This window comes from Nannobrachium achirus (assembly GCF_963921795.1).
Source record: "Nannobrachium achirus genome assembly, chromosome: 23".
Lineage (NCBI taxonomy): Eukaryota > Metazoa > Chordata > Actinopteri > Myctophiformes > Myctophidae > Nannobrachium > Nannobrachium achirus.
In genome coordinates this window covers 43643432-43656714 of record NC_137830.1, presented here as the reverse complement: position 1 = coordinate 43656714, position 13283 = coordinate 43643432, and the positions used below count along the sequence as shown (strand labels likewise).

General features: G+C 43.5%; 1 protein-coding gene across 1 annotated transcript in view; it reads left to right on the top strand.

Annotated features, from left to right (window-relative positions):
• celf2 (cugbp, Elav-like family member 2) overlaps positions 1-9757 on the top strand; it is a 130843-nt gene extending 121086 nt beyond the window's left edge. Inside the window, exons 11-12 of the mRNA XM_080754394.1 lie at positions 6587-6764; positions 9707-9757. Of these exons, the coding sequence (XP_080610520.1) occupies positions 6587-6714 (128 nt within the window). The 3' untranslated portion in view covers positions 6715-6764; positions 9707-9757. The remainder of the gene's footprint in view (positions 1-6586; positions 6765-9706) is intronic.
• Positions 9758-13283: the final 3526 nt, after the last annotated feature.

Sequence of the window (13283 nt, the reverse complement as noted above, 5' to 3'; positions counted from 1 at the left end):
AGTCCACAGCTGATGATGTGGCGTGATGTCATACAATAAACAAACAAGCCCTATATACTGATGCGGAGATATGAGCAGGGCAAAGGTGTGACGTGTGACGTGTGACCGACCGACCGACGGACGGCCGGTGGAGGTTTTCATGGAGATAACCTACGCATCACACAAAGTCTGACCTCACCAGCCCATACTTGGGCATGGACGACTTATATCTCCATATACGGAGATGGCCATATATGGAGATACGATGACATCACAGAGTCCACAGCTGATGATGTGGCGTGATGTCATACAATAAACAAACAAGCCCTATATACTGATGCGATACGATGACATCACAGAGTCCACAGCTGATGATGTGGCGTGATGTCATACAATAAACAAACAAGCCCTATATACTGATGCGGAGATATGAGCAGGGCAAAGGTGTGACGTGTGACGTGTGACCGACCGACGGACGGACGGCCGGTGGAGGTTTTCATAGTAAACTGCTCCCTGACGGTCGCAATAACCAGTAAGACTCCCTAATCGGGAGATAAGCGACCGTTGGTCGCTTATCTCCACAAATAGGCCAAAAGTTTGTTTTACCAATTATTACACTCTATGTGAACATTTACCTCCACCTCTCACGTCATACGGGTAGCCATAGTTACACCTGGAATGTTGAATCTCCATATATGGAGATAACCTACGCATCACACAAAGTCTGACCTCACCAGCCCATACTTGGGCATGGACGACTTATATCTCCATATACGGAGATGGCCATATATGGAGATACGATGACATCACAGAGTCCACAGCTGATGATGTGGCGTGATGTCATACAATACACAAACAAGCCCTATATAAAGGGGCAATTCTCACCAGGGAAGAGAGCATTGCCTGGAATGTTGAATCTCCATATATGGAGATAACCTACGCATCACACAAAGTCTGACCTCACCAGCCCATACTTGGGCATGGACGACTTATATCTCCATATACGGAGATGGCCATATATGGAGATACGATGACATCACAGAGTCCACAGCTGATGATGTGGCGTGATGTCATACAATAAACAAACAAGCCCTATATACTGATGCGATACGATGACATCACAGAGTCCACAGCTGATGATGTGGCGTGATGTCATACAATAAACAAACAAGCCCTATATACTGATGCGGAGATATGAGCAGGGCAAAGGTGTGACGTGTGACCGACCGACGGACGGCCGGTGGAGGTTTTCATTGCGACCGTCAGGGAGCAGTTTACTATGAAAACCTCCACCGGCCGTCCGTCCGTCGGTCGGTCGGTCGGTCGGTCGGTCGGTCGGTCACACGTCACACCTTTGCCCTGCTCATATCTCCGCATCAGTATATAGGGCTTGTTTGTTTATTGTACCAGTAAGACTCCCTAATCGGGAGATAAGCGACCGTTGGTCGCTTATCTCCACAAATATCACAACCTCCACCTCTCACGTCATACGGGTAGCCATAGTTACACCTGGAATGTTGAATCTCCATATATGGAGATAACCTACGCATCACACAAAGTCTGACCTCACCAGCCCATACTTGGGCATGGACGACTTATATCTCCATATACGGAGATGGCCATATATGGAGATACGATGACATCACAGAGTCCACAGCTGATGATGTGGCGTGATGTCATACAATACACAAACAAGCCCTATATAAAGGGGCAATTCTCACCAGGGAAGAGAGCATTGCCTGGAATGTTGAATCTCCATATATGGAGATAACCTACGCATCACACAAAGTCTGACCTCACCAGCCCATACTTGGGCATGGACGACTTATATCTCCATATACGGAGATGGCCATATATGGAGATACGATGACATCACAGAGTCCACAGCTGATGATGTGGCGTGATGTCATACAATAAACAAACAAGCCCTATATACTGATGCGATACGATGACATCACAGAGTCCACAGCTGATGATGTGGCGTGATGTCATACAATAAACAAACAAGCCCTATATACTGATGCGATACGATGACATCACAGAGTCCACAGCTGATGATGTGGCGTGATGTCATTGCGACCGTAAGGTCGCAGTTTAGTATGAAAACCTCCACCGGCCGTCCGTCGGTCACACGTGCGGTCGACCGCACGTCACACGTGCGGTCGACGTGTGATGAGGTCACGATGAGTCATCTATGCCCAAATATAGATTTCTAGGTCAGATGGCCCATAGAGTTTGTGATGTCAAACCTAGCAACCCAATATAAACAAACCTGATGTCAGACCTGAAGTATCCTTTTATACCCATATATGGAGATACAGAGATCTCCATATATGGGCATATTAGAAAGCCCATATATGGGCATATACGGATGACATCAGGGATATCCATATATGGGCATAAAAGGGACAAGGGCTTACAGTTAAGAGATCTCCATATATGGGCATATCAGAAAGCCCATATATGTTCATATACTGATGACATCAGGAATATCCATATATGGGCATAAAAGGGACAAGGACTTACAGTTAAGAGATCTCCATATATGGGCATAAAGGGACAAGGACTGTTACAGTAGATATAGAGATGTCCATATATGGGCATAAAAAAGGACTGACAAACACTGAGATCTCCATATAACCTATGGGAATATAAGGGACGAGGACTGTCAGCTTGTAGACCTATTTTCTAAATATTGTTGTACATTAAAAACTTGAAATGGGTCGTTCTGCATAGTACTTGGGATTTGTTGATGTAAATGTTCACATAGAGTGTAATAATTGGTAAAACAAACTTTTGGCCTATTTGTGGAGATAAGCGACCAACGGTCGCTTATCTCCCGATTAGGGAGTCTTACTGGTACAATAAACAAACAAGCCCTATATACTGATGCGGAGATATGAGCAGGGCAAAGGTGTGACGTGTGACGTGTGACCGACCGACCGACCGACCGACCGACCGACCGACCGACGGACGGCCGGTGGAGGTTTTCATAGTAAACTGCTCCCTGACGGTCGCAAAGACATCACGCCACATCATCAGCTGTGGACTCTGTGATGTCATCGTATCGCATCAGTATATAGGGCTTGTTTGTTTATTGTATGACATCACGCCACATCATCAGCTGTGGACTCTGTGATGTCATCGTATCTCCATATATGGCCATCTCCGTATATGGAGATATAAGTCGTCCATGCCCAAGTATGGGCTGGTGAGGTCAGAATTTGTGTGATGCGTAGGTTATCTCCATATATGGAGATTCAACATTCCAGGCAATGCTCTCTTCCCTGGTGAGAATTGCCCCTTTATATAGGGCTTGTTTGTGTATTGTATGACATCACGCCACATCATCAGCTGTGGACTCTGTGATGTCATCGTATCTCCATATATGGCCATCTCCGTATATGGAGATATAAGTCGTCCATGCCCAAGTATGGGCTGGTGAGGTCAGACTTTGTGTGATGCGTAGGTTATCTCCATATATGGAGATTCAACATTCCAGGTGTAACTATGGCTACCCGTATGACGTGAGAGGTGGAGGTTGTGATATTTGTGGAGATAAGCGACCAACGGTCGCTTATCTCCCGATTAGGGAGTCTTACTGGTAGTAAACTGCTCCCTGACGGTCGCAATTAGTGACAACAAGGCAGCATTGACCAGTAAGACTCCCTAATCGGGAGATAAGCGACCGTTGGTCGCTTATCTCCACAAATAGGCCAAAAAATTTGTTTTACCAATTATCAAGACATACGGGCAGTTGACAGTTTGCCATGGTTACTCATTGAAGTTGAATCTCCATATATGGAGATAACCTACGCATCACACTAAGTCTGACCTCACCAGCCCATATTTGGGCATGAGCAACTTATGTCTCCATATATGGAGATATGATGACATCACACAGTCCTCAGCCGATGATGTGGCGTGATGTCATACAATACACAAACGAGCCCTACAGTATAAAGGGGCAATTCTTGCCAGGAAAGAAGCATTTCTTCGACTCAGACCTTATCGCCAGGGTTGGCTTATAGCAGCTGTCGGTAGGACCATATATGGATTCTGTTAGTGTGGATCTCCTAACAGGGCATCATCTGGGATACGATCCCTTTTATGCCCATATATGGAGATCCCTAACAGAATCCCTTTCATGCCCATATAAGGAGATCCCTAACAGAATCCCTTTTATGCCCATATATGGAGATCCCTAACAGCATCCCTTTTATGTCCATATGGAGATCACTAACAGCTAACAGAATCCCTTTTATGCCCATATATGGAGATCCCTAACAGAATCCCTTTTATGCCCATATATGGAGATCCCTAACAGAATCCCTTTTATGCCCATATATGGAGATCCCTAACAGAATCCCTTTTATGCCCATATATGGAGATCCCTAACAGAATCCCTTTTATGCCCATATATGGAGATCCCTAACAGAATCCCTTTTATGCCCATATATGGAGATCCCTAACAGAATCCCTTGTATGCCCATATATGGAGATCCCTAACAGAATCCCTTTTATGCCCATATATGGAGATCCCTAACAGAATCCCTTTTATGCCCATATATTATGGAGAAATCCCTGCTCTGAGTATCTGACATCAGTGTGATGTCACCTGTTTATGCCCATATATGGAGATCCCTGCTCTGCGTATCTGGTTGCTAGGGTAAACAGTTGGTTGCTAGGGTAAAAAAACATGGTTGCTATGGTAAACAGTTGGTTGCTAGGGTAAACAGTTGGTTGCTAGGGTAAAACCATGGTTGCTAAGGTGGTTGCTAACGTACACTAACAAACCAGCAACAACAGACTGTTGCCACAGCAACGTACACAAAGGTTTGTGTACACATGTGGTGTGATGTCATACTGATGCGGAGATATGAGCAGGGCAAAGGTGTGACGTGTGACGTGTGACCGACCGACGGACGGGTGGAGGTTTTCATAGTAAACTGCTCCCTGACGGTCGCAATAAACGCTTCGACCGTCTTGGTCTTCCTCAGTATTACCGGAAACAGGAAAGATATCTTGCTTTTATATACAATAGATATAAGTAGGTGATTGGCCCCACCTGGTGAGCATTCTTGGCGATGCTCCTGCTCACCAGATGGGGCCAATCACCTACTTATCTCTATTGTATTTAAAAAAATATGTTGTTTGCTGTTTGGAGCTACTAAAAGTGAGTTGCGAGCCACAGTCTTCTAGTATTACTGCTTTGGCAGTTTTAGTACAGCACCAAACAACAGAAGACGTGCGTTATTTTTTCTTTGAAAGCTGCCATACCTTGCCATACCCCAGTGGTTCTCAACCTGTGGGCCGGGACCCCAAATTATTTTGGGGGACCCCAGATGATTAACATTGTTTCCTCACTCAACAGTAAACAAACCAACATAACGTTTTAAGGGTATAGAGGGTATCTACACATTTCTAAAATGACAATTTAAGGACTTTTTGATACCTCTAAAACAACACATTAACACATCGACTGCCCACCAGGAGGCGCCAGTCATCCCCTCTGAGTGCCCCCATAGCACTTCCATAGAAGAATACGAGGCCCTGTTGGGTCAATGCATGCGTGATGACGTCACTTGGTCACATGAGCGCAGACAGGATGTTATTGTGTAACTTACTGTATGGGCTAGTGTTGATCATAGCTGTTCACTGCCGATCAAAATTTAGACATTTTGCCGCACGCGGCCACAGTTTTAGCCATAAAACAAACATCGGAGATAAAGGGCTTTAAAGATGGGGAAATGCATTGGAGTATACAGAGAAAAACGGCCGCGCGATGCTCTCAGCGTCGACTCGAAGCGACTAGCGGCTAACAGGCGTAGCCCCGACCTAACGGTGAGATATAAAGTTATACTGTAATTACAGTAAACGCGTCCAACGCGTCGTGGGCCTCCAGCGACATCAAAGAAATTGTCGCGTAGACACCTCGTGGGCACCCGCTGTGTTAAACATTGGCCAAATTGTGAAATATTAGAGGCAGAAATTGTGTAAATAGCCGATCTACATGCTCACAACGCCTCGCAACACAATAGAACCGTGCTACTGTATACAAAATGTAATGCCTCAACTCTTAGTGCTCGTCAGGTTGGGGGGGGTCCCCAGTTAAAAAGAATATTATTTTGTGGGTCGCAGCCTGAAAAGGTTGAGAACCACAGCCTTCTGATTGGTCCCTGACTGACCAACCAGCAGGCTCTTTTTGCCTTGTCCAGCCCTGGTTCCTCCTTTTTTATGTTGAATTTGCTAAAACATAATTTTTGTGGAGAAATAAAAACATTTAACAACATGCCCAGTCACTATACTGCACCTGAGAGGCTCCTTTTTTTTTACTGAAACCAAGTTTAAAATGAGAATTGAATTCACCAAATTACAATAAGAAGCAACTGAATTTCAATGGTAGTGGATGGAGAGAAAGAACTTTTGTCCCACCAAGACACAGCAACCAATGGGTGTGAAGAGGGGCGGGACAACGGGTGGGACTTGACAAAGGGTGAATTGACACCTCTGCTCTCTCTCTTACTCTCTCTCTCTCTCTCTCTCTCTCTCTCTCTCTCTCTCTCTCTCTGCCCTGTCTGGACGTGGCAACCGTCTCCGATCCCAGGCTTCGTCAGCTACGACAATCCCGTGTCAGCGCAGGCGGCCATCCAGGCCATGAACGGCTTCCAGATCGGCATGAAGAGGCTGAAGGTGCAGCTCAAGCGCTCCAAGAACGACAGCAAACCGTACTGAAGCTTTAGCACTATGAGGGTCTTTCTGCTCCCCATGTTAGCACTGCTAGGGTAAGTCCCTCCCCTTTCCCACCCCACCCCCAATGAAAAAACTAAAACAAACAAAAAAAAGAAAACGAGCCACGACCTCTATATACCAGGGACTGAGGGGCGGGGTGAGGGGGAGGCAGGGGAGGGGGGGAGGGGTGTCAGGGGACACGGGAGGGAGGGGGAGATATACAACCTATAAGCACCCCGAGGGAGACATATATACACACATGCCTTGTTTTGTTGTACTTTGGGTTTTTTTATTTTCCTTTTCTTTTGGTTATCTCAAGCTTTTTTTCATTATTACAAATTTTTTTCCTCTCCATTAGCAGTATTATTTTTTTAAATTATTTATTATGATTTATGATTATGTTTTCGTTTTGACACACATGAACGCTTCCATTACCGCCATTACGTTGTACAATTTTTTTTAAAGAATGGAACGAAGTAGCTATCACGGGTAGCTTTTTTTCTTTCTTTGTCGAGTTGTGTAAATGTTCTTTAGTTTTTCTTTTTCTAAATGATTATTTATATAATTTATCGAGGACTAGCTAGTTAGCCAGAACTGCGGTCGTGACGAAGAGTTTTTTTTTTCCGCGTTTGGTTTTTTCCTCTCTCTTTCTCTCTCTCTCGCTCTTTGTGAGCCTGAGGCCTGGTAAAGCAGTCTTGTAAAGGTTTGTTTCTTTTTTTCCGTTTTCTTTTCTCTTCCTCTCGCGCGCCGATATGCACACTTGACCTTTGACCTTCCGTGGTGTTGGTTGCGGATCACCGCTGCTTCTCTGACGCCCTCTACTGCCCCCTATCACCCGGGAGGAGCAAAGGCTGCAGAAACACACAGAGGCAGTAGTAGCCTCTCGCGATAGTCACGCGGCAAAAATCAACGTCATTCAGTTATGCCTGATTTATACGCCGACAATGACCAATCTACAAGCGCACAATGCATTGCGGTACGAGGCACCGTGAGCTTGTCAGATTTCTTATTTGCGCAATTGAAAATAATCAGGCCCTACACTCTCCTCCACCGAACACTTCAGCTATGTTTTACTATTTACGTTTATGTGGGAGAGAAAAAATGACTTTTTTTATTTTTGTTTGATATTTTTCTGGGTCAGATCACATTGGTCTCTGTTGGAACGGGATATCACGTACAACATTTTCAAAAACCAAACATCCTGAATTTGGTGAAGGCTGTAATAGGAATAAATACTTTATGGGTTAAGGGGGGGGGGGGGGGGGGGGGGAACTGAAAATACTTGATGTTTCTTGAAAGATTTAAAAAATAATAATAATTCAAAGTACAGAAAGCCACAGGCCTGTAAATTTTATTTGTAAAAAGAGCAGTTCTATTTTTATACAACATTTTTACTGCCTCAGATTAAGAAGGAAAAAAAAAAGAATGATTTTATTTATTGCCTATCGTTAAGTTATTGGACTCCTAAAAAAAAGTATACGGTATCATTAGAGTAGACCCTTTTTTGTGAAGAAGTCTCGTGGAATTGGGTTCTCCGGTGTTGTTTCGTGTTCCCGAAGTGCAGAACCACCCCATCCACATCCACACCACACTCCATGCCTCCTCCGCTCGCCATCGCTGTCACCCCACCCAAACCTGCACTTCACACCCCTCTCTGTTCGTCTGTGATCATCTCTCTCTAAGTCCCATCCTAATTTACAGTACACTTTAAGACCGAATAAGACACAATAAAGCCCTAATAAGAAATAATGTGTTGGTAATTAGAACTAATATGTTTTATTAGACAGAAACAAAGACAGAATAGCAGAAAGAGCGAATACATTCTCTGACACCGGCACCTGCCGCGGAACTACCGCAGCAGGTACCGCCGCACGACCAGCAGTTCGAGCGACACTCGCACTGCATCGCCGGCGATAGGCCTGGCAGTTCGACGTGCGGTGGTGGCTGCCGCGGCAGTTACCAGCGATGCCGGTCCTACCTACAGTTCCGTGCGGCGGCTGCCGTTCCTATCGCCGGGCGATGCAGCACGACTGGTGGTCGAACTGCCAGTCGTCTGGTGCCGGAGAATGTATTCGCTCTTTCTGCTATTCTGTCTTTGTTTCTGTCTAATAAAACATATTAGTTCTAATTACCAACACATTATTTCTTATTATGGCTTTATTATGTCTTATTCTGTCTTAAAGTGTACTGTAAATTAGGATGGGACCCTTTTCACACACACACACACACACTCTCTCTCTCTCTTTCTCTATCACTCCCTCCATCAGTAGTGTAACTTCACCTGTCAAATTTCTCTTCCTCTCCTTGCGTTTTGTTTCGAGTGTTTCGTTGCGTTCTGTTTTTCGTTTGTTTGTTTGTTTGTATGCCCCCCCTCCCCCTCTCAAAATGGAAAAAAAGAAGAAGAAAAAACTATTAATAGTTTCTCCCAAATGGCATCCATCCTCCACCAGCCTCCTCACGGAGGCAAGGGGTATGGATGGATATAGCTTTGGGTGTTTGTGTTTTTGTGTGTGTGTGTGTGTGTGTGTGTGTGTGTGTGTGTGTGTGTGTGTGTGTGTGTGTGTGTGTGTGCGTGCGTGTGCGTGTGCGTGTGCGTGCGTGCGTGCGTGTGTACTTGGGTTTGTGAGAGTGAATGTTTGTTTGTGTTTGTAATACGTGTGGGTGGCCATGAGTGCGTTATTGTTACCGTTTCTGTACACCCCCCCCCCCCACCCCAAAAGAAAATAAATATAGCATTTTTATATTGAATACAAAAATGCAAATGATTTAAAATGAACGCAAAAGAAAAAAAAATAAGCCAGAAAGTGGTGTTGCTGTTCTGATGGTTTGCATTGTTGATGTTGCTGTTGCTGTTGTTGTTGTTGTTGTTTGTTGTTGTTGTTGTTTGTTGTTTGTTGTTGTTGTTTGTTGTTCTCCTTGATTTAAATGCTGTAGTGGTGTGGTGCCCTGGCTCTCTGTGTGTAACTCTCTCCTCTCCCCTGTTTTCTTCCCCTAGAACCCATCTCCATGCCTGTTAGCTCATCGTTTGCCTAGCATGTCTCCGTGGCGTCCAAAAAACAAAACAAAACAAACAAAAAAAAAATACAAAAAACGAAAGCAAAAAAGAAACAAAAAAAAAACTAAAGTGTCATCGTCCCGTCATTGTTTTTTCTGATGTCTTTTCTGAGCTCACCTGATCATAACCTTGGTCTCCGCCTACTGACTTTTTCAACTTTGAACTTTTAGCTTGGTCTTTTTTGGACTTTTTTTTGTTTTGTGTTTTTTTTTTTTTTTTTTTTTGCATGCGACCTCATTTGGATGTGTTTTTTTTGGGGGGGGGGGGGGGAGGGAGGGAGGTCAGGGAGGAGGAGGACGTGGGGGAGACGATATCAGGATTGAAGAAAGGGCGGGAAAACAAACTGGGAGGGTTGAGGACACGAATCAATGTGAAAAAAAGGGTATTAGCTGCATTCATACACAAAGACTGAGACTTTTTATGAACAAAAACAAATGTTTTCTTTTATCAAAAGAAGAATAATCCTGTGGCAAAGTGATTTCCATACAGCTTATTTTTTATTTTATTTTATTTTTTATTTGTTTTCTTCCTTTAATGTTGGGTTTCTTCTTTTCATTTAAAGTAAACTTGAAAGTTCAGTACAGGGATTGGCCCGTTCTCTTGCTTCTGGCACCACTAGCAATTTGAGGCCAGAAGCAGTCCGCGCCAGTTTCTACGAAAAATAAGACTACTTCCAAACAGTTTTGAATAAAAACTGTCTGATCAATATTAGACTCTCTCAGAGCTCTCTAATGGTTTTTACATTTTTCAGGCAGTGTAAAGTTTTTTGATAAGGCCATTTTAAGTGGCTCTGTTTCTCATTAAAGTCTATATATATAGAACCACTTTTTTCTAGAGTAGTACAAAGGTAACAAAAAAAAAAGAAAAACACAAAAAACAGACATTTACCCTGTTTGGGGGGAGAAATGCTACCTACTTGTGTCACCTTTTGCTGAACTGACTCACAGATAGACAATCCGTGGTTTAAATGCACATGATGAAATGACCTATATTTTCTACTGTTTAAATGTATAGAGGAAAACAAAAAAGTACTAAGATACCTGTAACCTGCGTTAACGTCGGTGCTTCTCGTGAGTTTAGTTGTGGTTTCATCACAAGTCTAATGGTCTTAAATGTCTCATGTTTCTAAAGAGAAGACTAAAAAATCAGTTTACTTGAACAATAGACAAAGCCTTTCATATTCCTATAATTGTTCCTTTGTTTTGTTTTTGTTTTTCTTTATTTTTTAAGGAGTCCCTATTTGCTAAATTTCTTGTTGGTTAATTAGCTATATAAAATTCCTAAAAATATATATAAATATAAATATATCTATATATATATATAATATGTCAGCTTGTGAAGCATTAATGTCATTATTATTTTCTTTCTCTTGTGGGAAAAAATATTTAGGTGTGTTTCGTTGTTCAGCAAAATGTCTTATAAAGAAAAAAAGACAAGATCAATGGAGTTTAGTGCCAAATCCTGAAGGTACTTCCTGCCTAGCGCGTCAGTGTATTTCTTGTGAAATTATTTGATAACATGGGTATTTTATTAAGTGTTTTGTATGGATCCCTCATATTTAAAATATAGATTTAAAAAAGAGTTTGTTAACTTGCTATTCTGTGGTCTTGTTGCCTGAAAACTGTCATGTTTGCTTTTTTCTTTGTAAAGATGTAAAAAAAAAAAAAGTGCCCATGTGTCATATATATATACACACGCACACACGGACACACACTCTCGTGCAGACCTCACAGTTGACTTTTACTTTGTTGTGGTGCATGAGAGCCCCTGAGTGTGAAATCCTCTGCAGTAATTGTTCCTCCCCACAAGCGTGTGTGTACACAAACACACTAACAATTCTGTTTTTTCCCCCGTCACATTGCACAATGTTATTTATAGCCACTGTACAAGCCCTTTTATTCGTCAAAGCCTTATCACTAGCTTTTGCTCTGTCTGTCATTTCGGTTTCTCTTTTATTGTGCTTTCTCTCTCTCTCTCTCACACACAAACACATTAGACTGGAGCATGTTTTTCTCCTTTTGATTTCCTTTTTTTTTGTGCGTGTTTAGCACATTTAACACGCTATGGAAAGTTGCACGCCGAGCCTTATTGTCAACCTCCGCTCATCCCTTCATCGCGTTGAAAGCATTCGAGTCTTAGTTGCAGTTGTTAGAGATGGTAAAGATCCTCATCGTGTTGGTTGTGCGCATCGTCTCGGATGAGTCAGCCTAAAACATGAGTGGTGTTTGCTTTCATGATGTAAGTTCAGGGCAAGACTCGCACATTCAAAAACAAGCCTCAATCCACGAGGAAAAGCACACAGGGCCGCGAAATAATGGAGATTGTGGTCGGGAGAAAGTGCCGAGCGTTGTTGGAACTTTGTTCTGGGTAGCGTCTTCTGTCACTCGTTTCCGAACCTGTCCTTATAGACGCATAAATAGTAACTGTCGTTCGGATGAATTGTCACACTTCTCCCTAATGTAGGTCTCGCAGTGTGATCTGCCCAAAAACCCGTGTCGAGATGCCAAAGTATGTTGTTGACATTCTCATAGTCAGCCCGTTTACATGACACGATGTTGTCAAGTCTATGAAACTGCCCCCATGTCCCCTCCCTGAAAAACCTAGTTTACGGTCTGCAAAAAGTGGCAGCACTATTTTCTACTGAAGCTCACCATTCGCCTTAACCAGGGAGCGTCGTACAGTATTGTAGGACTAGAAGATGTTGTCAGTCAAGTGGCGTGTGCCGGGTCTGGGTTCACTGTACTGTTAAAACGTAACACTCATCAAACTTAGCACCACCATTTTGTCCCACTGGCAGAGAGCAGAGAGGCTAAAATGTCTGTCTTCCTGGCAGGGGATAGAGGAAAGGAAGAGTGATCTGCTCGTTTGAAAGATGCTTTCGTTTTGTTTAGTTTTTTTCCCCCGGTTGTTGCCTCCCTGGCTAACCTGGGTTATTAGAGACAGGGCTATGTGGAGAGAAGTCTTATTGGAATACCAACAGGGGAAATAAAGCGCTATTGGTTCGAGAGAAAGGGTCACGTCTCCGGTCCGCACAAGGAAAACAACCACCGCAGCCAAGATGAAGGCAATACAGCCTTCATTATCCTGTCAAAGACCAAATCCGATGCCAAACGTTCACTGATGACATGGCTATTGAACAGAGGAGGCAAGCAGGCTCCCCTCCGTCATGCAGTATAAATAGTGCCATAACTAAGCTTAGCCATAACTACCTATATGATAGCTGGTCAGGATTTTGTATTCCAATCATTGCTCGTCAGTCTGCACATTTTACCATTGCAGTGTTAAGCCTGAGATTCATCAGAGAACCACAAATGCGCGTAGGCTAATGAATATTTCACATTTATTCACTGAGCCCACCCACCCACGCACCGCAACGCTTTCTTTCCTTCGCGAAAGGCTGCATTCTGTGCTGTTGATATATGGCATATATTTTGTGCGAGTCTTAAAAAATGTTGGTGTTATTTGCCTGTTTAAGAACACAAACAGTGGTGAATTGTCCAAATTCACAGCCAAACAC